This window comes from Eleutherodactylus coqui, chromosome 4, assembly GCF_035609145.1.
Source record: "Eleutherodactylus coqui strain aEleCoq1 chromosome 4, aEleCoq1.hap1, whole genome shotgun sequence".
In the NCBI taxonomy this organism is placed as follows: Eukaryota; Metazoa; Chordata; class Amphibia; order Anura; family Eleutherodactylidae; genus Eleutherodactylus; species Eleutherodactylus coqui.
In genome coordinates this window covers 175,378,016-175,400,482 of record NC_089840.1, presented here as the reverse complement: position 1 = coordinate 175,400,482, position 22,467 = coordinate 175,378,016, and the positions used below count along the sequence as shown (strand labels likewise).

The window sequence follows — 22,467 nt, the reverse complement described above, 5'->3', positions numbered from 1 at the left end:
GTGGGTTCTGCTCCCCAATCTGCTGCAAAATCCATATCATTTATTGAATGCTACTTTGGCACAGATTTGTCTGCGCATAGATTCTATAATCCACATTGCAGGGAAAAGAAAAATTGACATGTCAAATCTTGCCACAGAAACCGTGAAGGGGTGCTGCATGGGAATTTGCTTATTGGCAGGGACTAAATCCACAAGCACATCTGCACCGAACGCTGTGGCAGAATTCCGAGGCACAAACTCAGCATTCTGCCACTAATTGAACAATCACATTCACGTTGGAAAAACCTAAATTGGATCCGCCATTTTGTAGGCTCCGTGTGAAAAAGATTTAGGCTGAAATTCCCACCATTATTAATCCAGTAATTTCAAATAATACATCACTTATTTTCAGCAAAGAACTTCATTGTAACAAATTGGGGCACTTCTCTGATTAAAATAGAGTCATACTAGCATTTCATTTGGAATTGTTTCTCTTTATGTTCTCTGCTCTAAAATTTACATACTTTCTATGACTGTCCAATAATCCAGATTATCTTGAAAATGGAGATCCGGTCACATGTCCTATTAACGGCAGATTAAAGTAAATGCACTCTATTATTGGTATTAACATGTCACGATTTTCAGAAGTAACAAATTCAAACTGATTAAATACTGGATTTAAAGACGGCATCAACATTTCCCTATTATCATTGCTGAGAGCTACGTTCTGGCAGAGAACATAACAATTAATTTAGATAAATGAGCGTGGGATGTATACCTCAAAGACCTGATACCTGTCAGGAGAATCTGATTTTACTGACAGATCCTTCCTTTACCTGATCAGAATGAACAACCAAATCCACTCACGGAGCAAATCACTTACGATCCGTGACTAAAACCAAAGGATTAATTAGGAAATGATGAATTGGATCCTTATAAGAAATGCTTGATACAATTCAATGTTAGAACTGTGAATGTAGCTGGTAGGACAACAAGATAACAATATTCTGTTTTATCTCTTGTATTTTCCACAGTGCAGACATCAGCTAAGCTGCTCACAGACTATGATGTGTTACCAGCGCTGGGCAAAATACTGAAAACCAGCCCAAATTGTTCAGAAAAGGTTGCACATGTTCTTGCTGAACTGGCAAAGAATGGTAAGGGTGGCCATAGATTCAACACTAATTAGAGAATATGTGTATATTCAATTGGATGCATATGCAAATGATGTAAGGGAATTTGGGTAGAAGGATTATCAGGATCAAAATAACAGCAGAGGAACAGCTGAAATGTGGTAAGGTTTTTCATTTATGAAGAAGATATCACAGTTCGCCAAGTAATGGGGGGATTGAGAATAAAGTGAGGGATAAGTGGCAGGTGTTTAACCATGGTATCTTTCCAGGGTTAGTTTGGGCGCTGACGACACTCATGTTCATGTCTGGAAACCTCGGGGTGAGTGCCTCAATCCTGCCTTTGTTGTGGAGTGTCACACTGCTCCCTGCTGGTGTGATGGCCTGCGGGGCAATTGAAAATGACAGTCAGTCACCCCTAGTAGTGGTAAAATGACAGTTTAGCAATGTGTTCAGGACATCCTGCAGCCACATGTGTTCGTCTCATGGCGGCTTTCAAGAGGCATCTGGGACGCCAACTTTGACAGCCTATGAGTTTGCGCAGTCTAGAGGCTCAGTTATAGCAAATGTTAAACAATATGCCGCAGGATACCATACGGAACCTGTATGTCTCCATGCACGCCTGTATCACATCTTGTATCCAAGCTAGAGGTGGGCCAACAGGGTCTTAGAGCCTACATGCCTGCCAGTATCACAGGTTGTATCCAAGCTAGAGGCAGTATAATAGGGTACTAGAGCCTCCATGCTCTCCTGTATCATATCTTATATTCAATCTAAAGACGGCCCAACAGGATACTAGAGGAAACTAGAGGTGGTACAGCAGGGTACTAGAACCTCCATTCCCAGCCATATCATATCTTGTATCCAAGCTATAGTTGGTACAACAGGATACTAGAGCCTCCATTTCTGCCCGTATCACATCTTGCATCCAAGCTAGAGGCAGTACAACAGTGTACTAGAGCCTGCATGCCCACCTGTATCACATCATGTATCCAAGCTAAAGGTGGTACAACAGGGTACTAGAGCCTCCATGCCTGCCTGTATCACATCATGTATCCAAGCTAGAGGCAGTACAACAAGGTACTAGGGACTCGCTTTAAGGGGTCAGTTTTCTGCAATAAATGCTCCTTTTGCTCTGATATTGTAATCACTTACTTAAATCAATGTTACAATCACACGGAGAAAGTTTCATCCCCTCCAACAACTTTTAGGGGAGGGATTGGTTTTTGACAATGAGTGTACAAGAAACTGAATACTGTTTACATGCAGCTGTTGTGAAGGTACATTCTCATACCCAAATGTAGCATCTGCTATTCACTCACTTCATCCAGTTATGAAGGAAACACAGTGACCAGTAAAAGACAATGTGCCACAAATGGAAAAATTGCTTTTGTTATCTACAAAAAAACAAATAAAATAGCTGCTTACTGCCACAATATCTAGCAAGAGTCCGATGTGCATGCTTTATATTATTACTAGCTGATATACCTGGCTTCACCCGAGTTAATTTGATACGTGTTTGCATGTTGCTCGAGTGGAAAATTTTATGAAGTCAAGGTGACTTTAGAGTAACCAATGAATAAAATATGTATACATATAGAAGAGTGTTAGATTCTCCTCAGGCTGCATGTACTGATGTCCCTCTGCAGAATGGGCTACCTCCCCCACTCTCCTCATTTATGACCTAAAGAATGCTTGCTCCAAATTTCACGCTTGTAGGACACCGGGAAGTTACATTACATAGGGGCGCACTTACTTTGCAATTACTATTGAATAATCAAGTAGTGACCCCCTTACTTTTCCCATTTATGACCTAAAGAATTTCAGGAAGTTGGAAAATTAGATTAGGCACATTACATAGGGGTGCCAATACTTTTGCATTTAGCATTGAATAATCATGTTGTAACCCCCTTAATTTTCCTTTTTAGAACCTGAATAATGATCATGCCAAATTTCCTGTTTGTGCGAAACTGGGAAGTTACAGAATTAGACTCGGTACATTACACAGGGGTGCCAATACTTTAGCATTGAATTATCGAGTTGTGACCTAAAGAATGGTATTGTCAAATTTCATGTTTGTATGACACCGGGACATTAGAGAATTAGATTAGGTACATTACAATGGGGTGCTAATACTTTTGCACTTAGCATTAAATAATCGTGTTGTGACCCCTTTACTTTTCCTATTTAGGACCTAAAGAATGTTTGTGCCAAATTACATCTTTATGCAACACCAGGAAGTTTGAGAATTAGATTTGGTACATTACACAGGGGTGCCAATACTTTTGAACTTAGCATTAAATAATCGAGTTGTGACCCCTTTATTTTCCTATTTAGGACCTAAAGAATGCTCCTGCCAAATTTCATTTTTGTACGACACATCAGTGAGTGAGTGAGTGAGTGAGTGAGTCAGTCAGTGAGAGCTTTCACCTTTATATATATAGATTAGTTCATTAAATGGCAACAAGAAAATTTTTTATATTTTAACTAGTGATGAGCGAGCATACTCGTTAAGGGCAAGTGCTCCAGCGAGCATTGCCCTTAGCGAGTACCTGCCCGCTCGAGAGAAAAGGTTTGGGTGCCAGCGCGGGGGCAGGGAGCTGTGGGGGAGAGCGGGGAGGATTGGAGGGGAGATCTCTCCCCCCCCCCCCCCGCTCCCCCCTGCTGACTGCTGCAACTCACCGCTCCCCTGCGCCGGCACCCGAACCTTTTCTCTCAAGGTACTTGCTAAGGGCAATGCTCGCTCGAGCAATTGCCCTTAGCGAGTTTGTTCGCTCATCTCTAATTTTAACCCTTTCCAATCCACTGTCTGACGTTTAAAGACATTCTGATTGAAGGATGTACAGTTACGATGTCGGTAGACATCCGGCGGGGTATTCTTACTGTAGATTACTGGCCGCTCTGTTGTCGGGGGCCTCTCCAGCATGTCACACACTGCAATACTGTCTCTAGCCAGCAGATGGCTAATGTATAATCGCAGAAAGATAAATCCCTCTAGGAAACCCTGAATCCAAAATTGGATTGCAAAGGGTTAAGCCCAAAAAATAATAAATCCTTTAGTATTTCTGTTTATTACTATTTCTTAAATTTTTATCCATACGTTATTTTACTATTGATTTTACATTATCCACATTTTCTTTGTATAGAAGAAAGCAGGAAGCCTTGTATAGATGCGGGTTTGGTGATGGCCTTGGTACCTTTGTTGCAGAGTTCAGATCAGGAATTGCTCTTGCATGCTGGCAGAGCCATTGGCCGCATCTGTTATGACAACAGTAAGTGGATTATTTTTGTACAAAGTTTTATGGACTGTCATTGTATTTTACAAGTGTTAAGAATGTTCATTGGCAGTACCAGTACCAGTGCTTAACTGGTAGAAAAAATAACTAGCAAGCATTAAACTTTCATTTGCTCCTGTTAACACTTGTATTAGCTAGGATGGATACCAATATCTGGGAACAATACAACAAAGATTATTAAAATTATGACGCAGAATATGTTTGGGTCACAACATAGCATGAAAGCAGCAGGTAGCAGCCACAAATCTTCTCAGCCTTCTGTATTCTGCTGTTATTACTGAATATCCCTGTGGCTGCCTCTTGTTCCTGAAAATGATAACCCACCATTTCTTCTTTCCTGGAAGTATAGGAAAAAAAATATCCAGTAACATCCCCGTACTCTTTCGGACCTTTTCTGAAGGGGCTCTGTCCCCGAAACTCATTATTTGTGCTGGCTATCAAGTAATTAATAAAGAAGACATTGGGTTAATCCCTTTGCTTTTATGCGCTTTACATTACAAGGGTTGTGACCTAGGTCAATCGTTTTCTCCTTTTTATAGTTAAGCATGAAAATGATATAGGGCCTTGATCACCAGGGGAGAAATCCATGTCAGCAATTGAGAATTTGCACAATTACTGAAGACTTCTGTGGATTTTCATTTAATGATTAGAGATGAGCGAGTACACTCGCTAAAGCAATTGCTCGAGTGAGCATTGCCTTTAGCGAGTACCTGCCCGCTCGACACTGACGGTTCAGGTGTCGGCAGCGGGCAGGGAGCTGCGGGGGAGAGCGGGAAGGAACAGAGGGGAGATCTCTCTCTCCCTCTCCCCGCTCCCTCCTGCTGACAGCCGCTACTCACCACTCCCCCGCGCCGGCACCCGAACCTTTCATCTCGAGCGGGCAGGTACTCGATAAAGGCAATGCTCGCTCGAGCAATTGCCTTTACCGAGTATACTCGCTCATCTCTATTAATGATGCCACGGTTCCAAATGTGAATGAAACCCATTCATTTGTATTTTCCAATATGAATCCACGTTAGGAATGAACATGTTAATTGTTTTTTTTATTACATAGATTTCAAATCTACCCCATATAAACTCAGCTGGATAGTAAAGATGTGGATTCTGATATGAATTAGGGTGCCGAATGCACATCGGAATCCATGTGAAAAAACTCTATGTGAATGAGGCCTATGACTGTTGCCAAGTAATTATTTCTGGGGCTTCCTGAAGTGGGCTGCAGGTTGTGCATGGCCTGTAACATGCATACTGCAGCAGGCAATCTGCAGTTCTACTATTCCCGGTCCTCTGTCTTCCCGGTCTTCTGCATATGCATAATAATCTATATAGTAGTCTAAAAACACAATAGACAAATGTAACTCTCCGTAAATTATGGAGTATGCTTCTCCCCACTTCTTCCACAGTTTGTCCCAGGTTAACAATTGAGACAATTTGATATATTCTCTTTAAAATTGTGTCTACAGCACTTAATTATTGTCTCATTTTATATATATAATTTTTTCTTATATTTCAGATGAGCTACAAGAGCAGTTGGTTGAACTTGACGTCATCACTTCCTTGGTCAGGATATTAACTGATTACCCAGATAATGATACATTGGTGCGTGTGGTTCTCTTGGCCTTGTCCAATCTGGTGGATCTAGGTTAGAAATCTCACTCAAACTGTAAAGTTCAAATGTAAACGCCCTGTGAATGATTACCTATACTAAGGTTGTTTAGAGTTGGAAATACTAATGCTGATCACATAATGTGTTAAGTGGGCCTTGATAAGATCAAAGACCGAATATTAACTCCCTAGCACCACAGGACGTTTATGTATGTCCTGGGTGTCTGGGCTTTGTATGATGCAGGATCCTCCTTTAAGTAGTACAGCAAAACATAAAATGGCTAAATAACGTACTTTTTTCCATTTCACTTTACTTAAAATGTTTTAAAAGTACCATTGAAAACTGGTCCTTTAAAAAAACACGCCCTCAGACAACTATGTCAATGGAAAAATAAGAGCTAGGATTTTTTGAAAAACAAGTCCAAGGTATGGTCTGGACATCGCCTCCGTTGTTTGTGGCCTGGAAATTGGTGGAGTAAACCTGTGGCAGTTTACAGCGTGAGGGGTAAGGGAGTGCAGAGCAGTAAAACTGTCAAAGGTGGAGGAAACCCTGTCCCAAAGGGGACATCAAATGAGAGCATGCATGCAGAAAGACGGGGTGCAGCAGCCCCCAGAAACAATGAACAAAAAAAAGGAAAAAAACTCCTGCACTCAGGGAGACCTGCAAGAACAGCAAATGACACGGCCCAACTAGACACAGGTGAGGACTAAGAGAAGAGGAAATCTTTTGTAATCAGTAAGACATGGTCTACATTATAGATACCTCTGTGCTGAAGTCAAACAAAGTTTATTTGACAATAAAAAAGTGCAATGCGTTTGAGAGCTCAAAATGCCCCTTTCTCAAGCACAAAACCCGGTCTGTGTTGCTCTAGGAATTTTTGAAAGTGGGGAGGAGAAATCCAAAATGGAGGAAAAAAGGGTCAGCATTCTTAAGGGGTTAAACACCATATCAGCATCAAAAAAAATTTTACCTTCAAAACCAGGCTCATTTTTAAGAGAACTCATTGTGAACTCACTTTCACGTGGCAGCATTTTGGTAAGTATTTTGTATCAGTACATATAAGCACACAGGCAACACAATATGGATGTGAGAAAATTGCATCTGTGGTCCGTGCGATAACAATCTGCTTTCTCACAGCGATAACGTGATTTTGTGTCGCTACAAAGTCGCACGACTTTGTAACGTCATGTGTGAGGATTTTTAGGGTGGGGAAGGGGGGCTTGAAATACCCTCTACCTCGAAAGTAAGCCCTAGCTGCATTAAAAAAACATCACCTAAGAAGCGCTGTCAGCTCCGGCGAATTTTCTCCCCTTCTTTGGTGATGTATGTGGGTTTTTTGATGCAGCTATGGCTTATTTTAGTGTTTTTTTTCAGTAGGATTTCCTACTGTAAAAGTTGCTTCGCACTGCACCAAAACTGCATTTTCATGCTATGTGATGCAACACATAGGAAGGCTCCATAGGGAAACATGGGCAACAAAAAAAAATTGTAAATTGCGGCTGTATAGAGCATGCTGCGATTGTGTAGTCTCGCAATGTCGCAGGCTACAAAACATCCCTTGCGTGGAAGAACCCATAGGTAAGCATGGGCTCTATATGCATTTGATTTGTAGCACTGTCGCAACATTGGCTGCGTGGAAGCGGCCTAATAGAAAGATTTGTACCTCTTCCGTGTTTTGGAACCACTATTGGGTTTATCTTCAAAATGCTAAATATTAACCCAAACACTGCCATGTAAGATGGGCCTAAAAGAAAGAGTGATAAGTAAAGCAATTTTTTTGCCTGCATGTCAATGTTGTCCTAGGTCAGATTTAAACTTAGGACTCCATCACTGCAAGCAAACAGGGAGAACATACAAACTGTTTCAAATATACTTGCAGATGCTGTATTGGCTCAGATTGTAACCTGATACTCCAGCGCTGCAAGGTAACAGTGCTAACCACTGAGCCACCAGGTTTCTTTGCTCTACTTATTCCTCCTGCTTTTTCCTTTAGAGGAGCAGAAAAGAAAAAGCAGAAATAACATAAAAAATAATGGATAAGAATAAGGAGGAGAAAAAGATGGAGAAGAAGAAAAAGATCATGCCAGGTTCACATCTGAACAAAGTCAAATATCTGCATGGAGTTTGTATGTTCTCCCTGCATTTATTTCTTCTTCTCCTCCTTCAGAGTAGGAAGAAGAAGGAAGAAGAAACATTTTAGTGGTTAGCACTGTTGCCTTATGGTGCTAAAGTCCTAAGTGCAAATGTGACCAAGGGCAACATCTGTATGTAGTTTGCATGTTGACTTTGCGTTTCTTCTTCGTGTTCTATTTCTTCTCCAGACAAGCAAAAAGCATGGTGGCTCAGTGGTTAGTACAGTTGCATTGCGGTAATTCCATGCAGATGTTGTCCTCAATAAGATTTGAACCTTGGACCCCAGCACTGCAAGGTAACAGTGCTAACCACTAACAACATTCACTGAAAAAACCACCATCAAATTTCTGGTTCAGCAAATTTTTAGCAAAGGTTGACCAGAATTTGGGTTCTACAGGTTATGTTTGCTCTTCTCCATTTCTAATATTTAAGGACTCTTTTCCATGGGATGGCGCATTGCAAATGTGGAGCCAGTATTATAAGCAGGTAAGTCTTACTTCTATTGTGGGTAAAATGTTTCAGGGATTTCTAAGGGTTGCCCCCTGCCCCCCCCCCCCCCCCAGGGATGCCCCCCCCCCCCTGCTCCCCCCTGCTCACTCCGGCAACTCACCGCTTACCCCCACCAGCCCCCGAATCTTTTCGGACGAGCAGGCATGTACTCCAAAATGGCGATACTCACTCGAGTAATTTGCCTTAACGAGTACGCTCGCTCATCTCTAGTCATACCCCATGTGAGGGTTAGGTTGTTGCTATTTTCATACCAGCAATCATTTTAAAGCTGAAAAATGATATTTCTTTAGGATTGCTTATCTATGTTATGTATTTGGCACTCGGCAACATAATGCCCTCATTATCATTCCGCTTAGGCTACTGCAACATCTTTGTCTATGGCCTTGCATCTTCAACAGGTTATTGCCAGGAGTCCTGGGTACCCCCAAAAAACATACATTAATAAAGATAGGTTATTGATTGAGAAGTCCCACCTTGCAAGTATATTCTAATCTGCATAGATGATAGAGAGCAACATATATGATGCAGAAGGATGGCTTAACCCCTTGAGTGGCACGCCCGGAAAAGCAACATAGCCCGGAAGATTTCCGGGCTATGTATCACTATGGGAGCTGCAGAGCACAATGCCACAAGCGGTGACAGTGTGCTCTGCCTGCACAGACCCACACAGAGCAGTGCAACGGCTTTGAAAAACCAGCAGAAAATATTGCAGATATGTCGGCAATCTCCTGCACTGGTTTGTTTACAGGTTGCCATAGAGACCATCGGCTTGTCAGAAGCAAGCCGATGGTCTCTGTGGCAGGGAGAGCTGGTTGTTAGCTGTCAGAGGACAGCTAGGTACAAGCTCTTACAGCAGAGATCAGAGAAAACCTCCGATCTCTGCTGTGTTAACCCCTTACATGCTGCAGTCTATGTGACTGCAGCATGTAAAGGGTTGTCAGTGCAGCATGTAAAGGGCTGTCACCATCGGACCCCTGGAATGTGATCAGGGGTCCTGATGGGTCCCTGTGGAAGTCCCCTAAAGGGACAAAAAAAAAAAATAAATTTTAAATTAAAAAAAAAAAAGTAAAAAAATTATTAAAAAAAATAAAAAAAACACTTGTCTCCCTTTACTTTGTAAAATATCAAAAATACACTCACACATGTGGTATCCGTGTGCGTCGTAATGACCCAGAGAAGGAAGTTAATACATTATTTAACCCCTTAATGACATGGCCCCTTTTTTTCTTTTTTCCCCATTCTTTTTTTCCTCCCCCCTGTTTAAAAAATCACAACTTGTCCCGCAAAAAACAAGCCCTCATATGGCCATGTCAATGGAAAAATGAAAAAGTTATGGCTCTTGAGACGCAACTGCAAAATTAGTTGAAATTCAATGATTAGACCATTTTAAAAAACCTGCCCTGGTGGGCACGACAGGGTGGTTGGAAACCTGCCACTCAAGGGGTTAAGGCCCATGTAGACACATTGATTATCGCTCAAGATTTGCTCAAAGGCAATCTTTTGAGCAATAATCGCTGTGTGCATTTACGCGCTCCGAGAACTGCTGTGTTCTCAGAGCGCTCGGTTGGTATCCAGCTGAGTGCTCTGAGCGGGGTATACAGAACACAGCTGGAGCGCTCTCTTCTGCATACTCCTGCTGTGTTCTCGGAATGCTCAGCTGGTATCCAGCTGAGCGCTCTGAGTGGGATATACAGAAAACAGCTGCAGTGCTGTCTTCTTCATACTCCTGCTGTGTTCTGATAAGGCTCATCATTGTCTTTCAGCTAGCTGAAAGACAACAATGAGCGAATCGTGTACAAACAGTGCACGATGGCCGCGCATTTAGACAAAAAGACGGTTTTGAGTGAATTTTGAGCAATAAACTTTGTGTCTAGATGGGGTATTAAAGCTTCAGTTGTGAAAACCAACTGTAATAGTAAACACCTCCAAATACATGAACAAGTTAATATTTAGGTTATGTGGGTAAGTGACAGGTTCCCTTTAAGTTTTCCTTTTACTACAGAATACAATGAGATCCTTTCAGGTTAAGTGCATTACTAGAATTTGTTTGTATGATTACATTTAGAAGAACAATTTTAACAATGTTATTATATATGTGTACAGAACATTGTACTTACTAATCAACTTTCCTACCCTACAGCAATAGTATTCATGCAAAAAGACATAACAATTACAAAGGACCTTGATAAAAAGATTTAGCATCTAATTTATGTGTATAAAACATTTTGCAGAGCTGTTCCCGTTAATTAAAAAGAACTGACTGTCATTTCCCGGGGCTTCCGATTTCCATTCTTCCATGAGATGCTATAAAAGTATTTCTCTGGTTAAAATTGACCCAACCTTTAGTTAAGCCAAAAGTGAACTTGATAGCATACTAAATAATGGGAGTTCAATTATTGAGGACATTAGTTTAATTATTGCCCCAGTACTTTAAGTATTGTGTATGAAATGTAATCTGTCATTGGCTGTGAAAGAGACATTTGAATTTTAGCAACTATGAGTTAGTAGATAAATTTACTCCCATCAAAGTGCCAATTATTGGAACACAAGAAGTGGCCAAAAGCGGGCAAATTGTTTTTTGGCAGACAGGGTTGGAGACAAATGTGTCATGTGAACAGAGTCAGCTTACAGGACTAGCAAAACTGGCAAATGCCGCAGACTCTTAGCCACTTGGAGGCCTCCACCTTCATGGTTCATAGCACGTTTATGCTACTTGTTGAGCTATCTGCTGTTTATAATCTTCTTTTCAAGTTTTTCAAGCTATTTTTCTTCCAAAAAATAGTGAATAGGAGCCCCGGACAAAGATTTGTTAATTGGCCCCCACAGGCCTTGATCCAGCTCTGCATGTAATTCTTTGTGGGAAAGGGTTAGAAATAGAACGGTCATCTATTGTAACTGAATACGAACCTTGAGAAGCATTTAAGTGGGTGCAGTTGCCGTGTATAATACAGCATTATTAGGATTGGATAAATTAAGGCTAAATTACAATTTTATTGGTTCCTTGCTGCTAGACGTTCTCAAAAATAAGGGGTTAATTGTTGACTCTTTTCTTTTGCGTTGCAGAAAGTGCTAAGGAAGCGTTAAGTAAAACCACGGTTGTTGAGCAGCTGGTAAAGCAGCTGAAGAGGGCAGAAAACCATGAAAGAGTTGAAATTATTATTGAGGTTCTCCAGATGTTGGCAGAGAATGGTACGTATTTGTATCCCAGTGTTTATAACGTAACCAGCTCTGTGTCTCGGAAGCTTGCCGCCTGTGAAATGAGTAGAGAATTTCATCTAGCTGAAGTGGGTCTAGTGGGAAGCCATGTGTATCAAGACAGAACAGGTCAGGAAGGATGGGTATGTGCAAGCTTCATCCTTGTGAAGAAAGCAGGGTTGCACAGAGGATTGGCAACAACCGGCATCTGTTAGAGCACACCATTATGTTTTCACTGCCAGATGGGACAAAGCAATTGCAATGTGTTGCTGGCGTAAACTGAATCTATCAATCCATTGCCATTAACTTGACTATCAAGGTAAAAATGTGCAGGACCACTATGTAATTGCTAACGTATGAAACATTCATGCATATTTAATGAGTCACTTGCTTATGGGAAATGGAAAACATTGTGTAAGCAGTGTGATATTTTAAATTAATTTGGCTATAGAATGGTAACTCTAGGAGAATTAAATTGAAAGTAATAACAGTGCTGCGCCCCGTTGCACTAAACTGGTTATCTAACACAAACACTAATGAAGAAAGCAGAAAAATCAACTTAGCGAAATACATTATTTCTTGTTAAAAGAAAATGTAGAAATATAGCAAAATATAAAAAAAACATACTTACAACTTGTATTTTTAAAGTGAATGTACTAAATATCCATATTTTATCAACATGTCATTTTTAGGTCCAAAATTGTGTACCAATTAATTTCTTAATGAATGAAATTCTTAATTTTAGCAGTCGGGGCTTTTTCTTCTGATACAGAAATTTGAATTCCACACGTAGACATAGATTGAACACTATATTCTAACTGACTACAGCCACCACCAGGGAAACTGAAAGGGTTATTCCCATCTTGGCCCTTCATAGCCAAGATGGGAAACTGCTACTATGGATACTGTCTGGAGCCTACGGAAAGGACTGAGCATTGAGGTAAATGGGAGCTAAGGAAATAACACAGCATCGGGTTATGGAAACAGCGTAGCCCTGTGCTATGCTGTTTCCATCACTCCCATTCACTTCAAAGACAGCTACGGAAACAGCACAATACTTTCCAATGGTTGATCATAACAGAACAGTTGAGTTTTCCCATCTTGGCCATGAAAAGCAGAAATGGAAATGTCCATTTAAAAGTGTATTGCATGCGGTTTTATTATGGATTGTAATCTGTAAACAGTATACAGAAAGTCTCTATGCTGAACATATGATATCTGGTATATAGATCATAGTTAACTATTTTATTTCCCAGTCAAAAGCTACCTCTTTATAAATATATATCCATTTTTCCAAATATTAAGTACATTTTATAGTTCCATTTATGCTTAGTCTCAAGTGAAGAACCTTAAGATGGCCATGCACATGCAGACGACACAATCAAAGGTACACCCAAGCATTACATCCATATGTGCTTTCTAAGCATCTGCTTTCCATGGGCATTAATATGGAATCACCGCCCTATTTTGCAGTAAATCCAGACTCCAAACTCATGGGAATGTTTTCGATAGATTTTGAAATGAGTCCAGAAGTTCTTAGATCCATTCTGTTACATTAGGTCAGACATTTATGTTTGTTGATAAAGCCTAGTTCCCAGCTAGCATTCCAATGAACTTTAATGGTGTTCAATATGGTTGAGAACAGGGCTCAGTCAAGTTCTTCAACATCAAACATGACAAAGAAATGTCACACTGAAGAATTCAGATTTACAGAATTTTTCTGAACTGCATGGCCCGGACTAAAACATAAAGAAGGACTAAAATGTTATTCCCTTTCCACTACACATTCTGTCTAGAAGCATTCTGTCAGACCTACATTTATCCATCAGATTGCCAGAAAATGATAGATGAATCAGTACTCCAGGAATTGCCTTCCACTTCTGTTGAGTTAAGTGATTTCAGAGAACATGTGGAATTCTATAATAAATGTTGACAACCAAGGACTGATGAACTTAATGGCTATGTCAAACTGCTTAGTCTACAAATTATAAAGGGGGAATGAACTTTTGAACGTGTAGTGCACATTACACAGGCAATCCATAAGGATTCAACTATGAAAAAATGCTGACTAAGCATACATTTTTTACCATCATTATCAGAGTTCTCAAGAAAATATTTTTGGAAACACATCAATTCCACAGCATGCTATTGAATTGATGTGTAAAGCATGATCCAATTTACCTTACACAGCAGAAAACAGTCTATGAATTAAATGGCTACATCTCATCCAACATAGAAATTGTATGTATATGACTAAATGCATCCTTCGGGCCAAACTGTTGGGTCATAATGTTATAATTGTTTCTGAATCTGCTTTTAACTGTTCAACAGAGCCCCTAAAGATCCAACTAGTAGATGCTTGTATTCAGGAGACCCTATGTGATATTCTCCAGAGGCTTCAGGACAGTTTGCAGACAGAGGACATGTGTACAATGAAGTCATCATCCGACCTTATTGTGTCATTGCTTCTTGGTGGTAAGATTGTATTCTGAATTTACAGGCGCTGATTGATTTGTCAGATGCAACTTAGGGCTAATACTCACGGACAGAGCAGGTTACACTCACGGTTTTATGCCGCGAGAAAAAACAAAAAAGTCCCCAGTGGCGATCACGGAAAAACGCGCTTTTTACCTTGTTTTTCCACGGTCTCCATTAACACTATATTAATGGAGACCTCCCGCCGCGGAAAAACACAGTAAAATAGAACATGCTGCGATTTTTTTCCCATGGCAGAATCCCACATGTGAGGACTGAGCTATTAGGTTCAATAGAACCTAATAGCTGCATTATTTTGCTGCAGATTTACACAGCGGGGAACGCGGCATAAATCCCTCCGTTGGCATTAGCCCATAAACAGTGGGGAAAAATGCAATTATGGCTGTTTCCCTAACAGCGTTTTTTGAGCTGCAGCCAAATTGAATTCAAAATGAATGGTAAAAGTATAGTAAAAGGTTTAACTTTAAATTCCAACTGCAAGATGGTGCTCAAAACTGATGTATACTATTAGAAATGGCGCTTAAGATTTCCAAGTACACAAGCTACAGAATTAATATTAACAATTTGCTTTTGCAAAAGAAACACAATACTTTAAAACATTAAGTATTGATAATGGCATTTGTGCTGACAATCTACACATTTGTGCTGTTCCTACAAAATACCTCCAAATATATGAAATTAGTCGAAATTCCGACACATACTTCTCAGTCAGTGCTTAAGGATTGGACAGCAGGCTTCTTGGTCATCTGTGTTGGAACAGCCTTGCGATTTTCTTCCACGACTTGAAGCAACAGTTGTTTTTCTTCTTCATCATTAGTAAAACGTCTTTGAGCACAACCTTGTCGTAGACATAAGAACCTGAAAGTCTGCCCCAAATAAAGGTTTGTTTTTTGAGCCAAATCAGTCTAAGATAAAGGGGAGAGGCGTAGAAATTGGAGTATACATAGTTATCTGACGCTGATGAACATTTTCATGTAAAAAGTAGTTTAAATTCTGTCAGGACTTGTAGATTAATCCTTCATTTACTAAAGGAAGCAGACTGGCATTCACTATTTAAAGGATTTTCTTGATTTATTGCATAGTGAGCATCAGAATAAAGGCAGCAAACATGATGCATTTCAGTTCAATCCCCATACAACGGACTGTAAATAGCCCACCCGACATGCAAGGGTGTTGTCACATCACTATACATACATGCCAACCATCCAGTTAGCATACAAAAAGAGCAGTAAAGCCGTTAATCAAGTTATGACATGTTTATCAAATCTGTAATGAAGCAGTTTAAAACAAAGTAGCAATTCTCAGTCAATTCTGTATTGCTGGTGCATATGGTATCTCTCTCACAACCAGAAAGTTGTCTTCACCGCATCTGCGGAATAAAGAAATAATGATACAAGCTTCGCTGGAATTCATTATTTCATACTAACGGCTTGGGCTTAGAAGCTTCCAAATTTGTAGCCTGTGAATCCAAAATGCGTCTTGGTTCTTTCAGTAAGCAGATGTGATCCCCCCCACCCCCCACTGCTGGTGCGCAGTACTTCTTCTTTGATTTGAAAGTTCAGCTGTGATACTCACTGTTTACAGCGAACAAAATGACGGAAACGGAGAGCAACAGATTTTTTAAAATTTAGTAGTAGATTTGTGCTTTGAAAATGTGTCCTTAATGCGTATTGGTGTTTCTCCTACATACTGTGTGTCTTATACTGTGTAATGAACCAGAAGGACAACTTGCTATATAAACCACAAAGCTGCTCTCACAGGTAAAAAGAAATCCCTATTTGAGAGATGCCTCACCGGGACATGGATAGACTACTCCTGACAGTGCTTCTTTCGCCACCCACTTACTGCTGATTGACAGCTTTTAATGTATGAGTCCGTGTACACAGAACTCTGTTGATTATTTCGAATGGGTCAAGAAAGCTAAATTCACCTGATTTTTTTGTATTCTAAACCCCCAAACAAACCTTATAAAATATTCTATCATGAATTTCCATATTTCATTAAAAAAAAGTTTGCCCACATTCATAAATTACCCAGCAAAAGAAAATACAAGAAAATAAATGTATAATTTGTTTCATGACTCCTAAATATTTATGTTGCATTATAGCATTTCTTTCTTATAGCATTACAAGGCATCGAGATCTGTCTTTAGCTTGGCTGCTTCAGTCAAATCCCGTGCATTAATAAGGAGCGCTTCTAACATCACAGAGTACTAATTACAATTGTACAAAGCTTGCATAGCAGTCTGAACGTAGTATTTTTGGAGGTATCTGCTGAACATAATTGCTGCCTTTACTGTGCACCCAAATGAGGATAACCGCAAATTCATTACCCTCTGGTTCATAAGCCACCTATAAGGAAAATCTAAGCAGTGCTATTGACTTCTATAGCTGCTGGTATCCTCTAAATTTTAGGTTATAACACAAAGATACATTTAGAAAAACCCGCATTCATTTTCCAATCACCCTAGAAACAAACTTTCAACAGCTCTTAAATCGGCCAGGGAGAAGAGGGAGTTTAGCAGTCACGCACACTAGCTCCTGCCCCGTCCTGCCTCCTCCCCTTGCAGACAGCCGGCGAGGGGGAGTGAAGGGGAGACAGTTTAGCAGAGCGTATATGTGCCACCGGGCGAATGTAAAAACACCAACGCCTGCGTAAAAAAGCCCTAAGGGAATGGACTGGACTCTACCACTTCATAAAGAGTGTGATAATCTAATCTCTGTCACATAACTCATTCATTGCAATTGCCATGAAGCACACATGCTTTGTTTCATTGTTTATAAATACAATACAGAAAAGTTTTTAAAAATAAGTGAAACTAAAAATTATTACATGTAAAATGTAATTTAAAGTAAACATTTAGCTTAACTGTTTTTTTGGGCTTATTTCTAAAAAGGCTGGACGGGTGACTGGTTGCCAGACACTGCCTGCGCAGTTTACTGCATATGACACAAAAGCAATACAATTGGCAGGGAGGGTATAGCATTGCAGATTTATTTTTCATTGGGGTGCCTAATAACCTTCACTAAAAAATACATCTTCTGCAGATCCAATAAATTGACTTGATTTAGGTCTAACTAAACTTTTTTGCCATATGGATGCTGTAATATAAAGTAGATTTGCATTTCTAGATACAAGTTAATTTTATATATTTGTCATTTGGCAGATGAATCTATGCAGAAACTTTTTGACAATGGCCGTGGTGTAGTTTACCAGAATATCCCTTCGTGGTTGACCTCTCAGCACACCCTACTTCAGATGACTGGAGCACTCGCCATTGCTAATTTTGCAAGAAATGGTAATGTTTGTTTCATACATTCTACAAAAAAGTACTTTTTAGTTACCACTATATAAATATAGCTTTTAATTTTCTAGATTTGAAAAATCTGGGACTGGGATTAAGTATATTTACAAAAGCAAAATAATTTACCTTTCTTAAGATTATGTGCTTTTTTATATTACCTTGCTTGTTTTAAAATAGTACTTTTTCAAACATAGTATAAAGAAATGGTTTCCTTCTATACTGGAGTTCTCCTACAGTTAGCTAAGGCAGAGTGTGACCTTGGGCAACAGATACAAATATGGAAGCCAGCAGTTGCCCCACTTTAATCACTTAAATTGTACACAAACAGCTACTGACAATGAGACCTGCAATCTGAAATGTCGCTTCTTCCTTGGGCACCTACAAACTGGTCAGAATATAACAAATACATAGACACCCATGCTATGTAGTGAGTAAGACCTCCTGTTCACGGGCGATTCTTCATTGGGTTATCCGCAGCGATAATCTGCATGCGGGTAAGCATAAAGCGCTTTTCATAGGATAACTAGGGAAAGCGCAGCCCAATATACATGATTATACGTGATGAACCTATATTATTCTGCGGTGAACCTATCGTAATGATAGGTTCAGCGCTGAAAATCGTGGTGACTTTCAGTGTTCTGCGGTGGAAATCTGCTTGCATTAAAACACAACGCCTGTGGACAGGCAGCCTAGGGTGCACAGTAAGGCTCTTTTCACATTTACATGAGACTCCATTAGAAAATGTCAGTGTACATCCAGTACAGAATGTATGTTGTGCTATTTTGTTTGGGAATATTCTGGAAGATAGGTTGAAACTTGGCCTATGATTTTTCATGACAGTTCTTGCATCTGCACTTTTTCGTGGGTTAAGCTTGGGAAATTTAATGGAGAGTTTACTTTATCACTCTGCATTTCACCAAACATTTCATTTAGCTTTGTGCATACAATGCAGATAGAACTATTTAATTGATTTTCTTTCTCCTCATCACCCTTCATAATTCTTTCCCGATTAGTTTCTAAGGGACTAGCACTTTCAGTTTTAGTCTATTTGCCATTTATAAAATTGAAGAGCAAAATAGAGTAGTACCATATTAGGGTACTTTTACACAGGTTGGTTGTCAAGCACTTAAGCATCCAACAGTCGTCCCAATCAGTCCTGTGCTTTTGCACTAACTGACATCCACATTTATCAGTGTGTGTTGTTTTTTATGCATGCGGTTTGCTATAGATGCTGGAGGAGCCCAGGCTGACACACTTTTAATGCAGGGCAATCCACTGCTTAGTCAGTGCAGGTTGTACCCCTGTTTGTGTGGAACACATATTTATGGTGGTCTTCCTGGTATCAGTTCTTATGGTGCAAGCTAGGTCTGTTGGCAGTCACCCCTCCCCCACCCTGGGTTGAGTTGAGTAGCTGATCAATCAGTGGGTACCTGAACTTTTTTGCTCCTCTACATAGCAATCTGGCTGGCTGCATACTGCCAGGTTACATGGCGATTGAGCCTTTCCTGCAGTGTATCTCTTGTATCTGGCCTCTTTTTTTGTGAGTTATGTCTGTGCTTTTGCACAAGAGCAATAATCACTTACTGAAAGGAAGAGGAGAGTGCCGGAGATAGCTTTCACCCACCTGCCTCCATTCATAGATGAATAATTGCCTGTTTACATGGGACGATCAATGTTTGATTTGCATGCCTGCATAAACTGAACTATGAAAGATAAGCAAATCAATTATTGTTCATCGTTCAGTCACTGGCAATGTTTACACCGAACAATTATCATTCAGTTTCACAAGATCCAGTGGTAAACTGAAGGATAACTGGTCCATGTGAAAGGGCTCTTAGCTAGAAAAATCCTGTAATAAAAGCTTGCTGTATACTTAACTACTGTGGTCTGTGCACTTATTTAGAGCTCTAGGAGCATTGGTGAACATACCAAATGCACAACGTGACCAAGAGGCAGGGGCTTTGGGGAAGAGCTAGCAGCCCTACTTAAAGGGGTTGTCTCGCGAAATCAAGTGGGGTTATACACTTCTGTATGGCCATATTAATGCACTTTGTAATATACATCGTGCATTAAATATGAGCCATACAGAAGTTATTCACTTACCTGCTCCGTTGCTAGCGTCCTCGTCTCCATGGTTCCGTCTAAATTCGCTGGCAGCTTGCCTTTTTAGACGCGCTTGCGCAGTCCGGTCTTCTGCTCTGAGCACGAGCCGCTTCAGCCTGCTAGCCGCTACAGCTCTTCTGCGCATGCGCAGAAGAGCTGTCACTTCTCGGGAGCGCGCTGGAGAGGCCATTCTGTACCATCCTCTGTTAGAGGAAGGTGCAGAAACTGGAGCCGCCCAGCCGTCCCGAGAAGCCGTCCCGAGAAGCCGTCCAGCCATCCAGCTATCCCGAGAAGCCGCCCAGCCGTCCCGCCGTCCAGGTAAGTGATGGGTCGGGGGTGATGTGTCACTAACAGGCGTGGGCCCCTCCGGGTGTCCTAGCGCTGGGCTCCGGAGCCTAGCGCTGGGCTCCGGAACCTACCGCTGGGCTCCGGAACCTACCGCTGGGCTCCGGGGCCTACCGCTGTGGCCCGGGACCTTCACCTGTCTTGAGGGGACTGCCACTGGGCCGAGGGGATTGCCGCTGGGCCGAGGGGCCTTCGTCTGTTGTCAGGGTCTAGCGCGGGGGGGGGCCGGGGTCTAGCGCGGGGGGGCCGGGTCTAGCGCGGGGGGGCTGGGGTCTAGCGCGGGGGAGCCGGGGTCTAGCGCGGGGGGGGGGGGCCGAGGCCTAGCGCCGGTTACCTGCTGCCTGGCGGTGGGTGACTGTGTGCCGTGGTCGGCCACGTTCAATCCCGGGGTCCGGTCGTCGGCTGCGGGGCGTCTGGTTGTCAGGGAGACACAGCTGGTAGTGTCTCGGGAGTGCGCACGTCGGGCTACAGCAAGCGAAGGGAAAAGAGCCGGCGGCCATCTTGCGAAATTTTTTATAAGTTGCTGAAACGCTGGAACTGTAAGTACAAACCAGCTAGAAAAGTCATTTACAGGGGGGCTTAGTAATGTATGCTTAATTAGGGGGACTGGGCAAAAAAAAAAATTCACTGCTTCCTCGAGACAACCCCTTTAATAATGCGCTGAATGTGTTATGTATCTATACAGCCCAGACAGGTAAAAGGATATTATTTCATTAAATGATAATTCTCTTGTGGTCCTACACATGAGCTCTTGTTGTCTTTTTTGCTTCCGTCTTTCAACGAAAAAAAGACCCTGTCTTATATTAATTTTTGCCCTAAAAGGGATGCTGGGTCTTATTTTCGGGGATGTCTTATTATACTTACATACTGTAGTTGGGTTGGTCCAGGTCCCATCCGCTGATCTTCAGAGCTCTGACACACTACTTGCAGTCCTTGGCTGCCCACAGAAGATCACTTCCTGGTTACGGGATTCATAAATCTCGTCACCAGGAAGCGATGGCTCTGACTGGTTCTTGAGCACTGCTCAGCCAATCAATGCAGTGCTCGATGAACCAATGCAATGGCTGTGATTGGTTTATCAAATGCTGCTGAGCGGCGCTTGAAGAACCAATCACAGCAATCGCGCTGTGAAAGCGGGATTTATGAATTATCAATTCATAAATCCCGCCTTCACAATTAGATGAATTTCTGTCATGGGCGTGCTTTCTCCACAATGAGATGAATTTCTGGCATGGACGTGGTTTACTGGTGTGCGACCACCCATCTAGTGGAGCAAAGATGGCAATCCGATGAGGTAACAACCCCTAAGTTGTCACACTGGGCACCAACTTCTGGACTGCTGTCTTCCTACAAAAAAATAAAGTATATAGGGATTAAAAAGAAATCACGGTTACCGTTTTAATGTTGCATCCTAGACTGTTTATGCATATGTATTCACATGGCTAATTAATAAAGATGAGCGAGCACCAAAATGCTCGGGTGCTCGTTACTCGGGACGAAATTTTCGCGATGCTCGAGGGTTCGTTTCGAGTAACGAACCCCATTGAAGTCAATGGGCGACCCAAGCATTTTTGTATATCGCCGATGCTCGCTAAGGTTTCCATTTGTGAAAATCTGGGCAATTCAAGAAAGTGATGGGAACGACACAGCAACGGATAGGGCAGGCGAGGGGCTACATGTTGGGCTGCATCTCAAGTTCCCAGGTCCCACTATTAAGCCACAATAGCGGCAAGAGTGCCCCCTCCCAACAACTTTTACTTCTGAAAAGCCCTCATTAGCAATGCATACCTTAGCTAAGCACCACACTACCTCCAACAAAGCACAATCACTGCCTGCATGACACTCCGCTGCCACTTCTCCTGGGTTACATGCTGCCCAACCCCCCCCCCCCCCTGCACGACCCAGTGTCCACAGCGCACACCAAAGTGTCCCTGCGCAGCCTTCAGCTGCACTCATGCCACACGCTGGCCTCATAGCCACACCACCCTCATGTCTATTTATAAGTGCGTCTGCCATGAGGAGGAACCGCAGGCACACACTGCAGAGGGTTGGCACGGCTAGGCAGCGACCCTCTTTAAAAGGGGCGGGATGATAGCCCACAATGCTGTACAGAAGCAATGAGAAATATAATCCTGTGCCACCGCCATCAGGAGCTGCACACGTGGGCATAGCAATGGGGAACCTATGTGCCACACACTATTCATTCTGTCAAGGTGTCTGCATGCCCCAGTCAGACCGTGTTTTTTTATAAATAGTCACAGGCAGGTACAACTCCGCAATGGGAATTCCGTGTGCACCCACAGCATGGGTGGCTCCCTGGAACCCACCGGCTGTACATAAATGTATCCCATTGCAGTGCCCATCACAGCT

General features: G+C 41.8%; 1 protein-coding gene across 1 annotated transcript in view; it reads left to right on the top strand.

The window, feature by feature from the left end:
• The window catches only part of LOC136624795 (rap1 GTPase-GDP dissociation stimulator 1-A-like), a 117,976-nt gene that overhangs the window by 68,216 nt on the left and 27,293 nt on the right, over window positions 1-22,467 (top strand). The window contains exons 3-8 of the mRNA XM_066598731.1: window positions 1,014-1,136; window positions 4,256-4,381; window positions 5,919-6,047; window positions 11,718-11,843; window positions 14,181-14,324; window positions 17,512-17,643. Coding sequence (XP_066454828.1) covers window positions 1,014-1,136; window positions 4,256-4,381; window positions 5,919-6,047; window positions 11,718-11,843; window positions 14,181-14,324; window positions 17,512-17,643 — 780 coding nt within the window. The remainder of the gene's footprint in view (window positions 1-1,013; window positions 1,137-4,255; window positions 4,382-5,918; window positions 6,048-11,717; window positions 11,844-14,180; window positions 14,325-17,511; window positions 17,644-22,467) is intronic.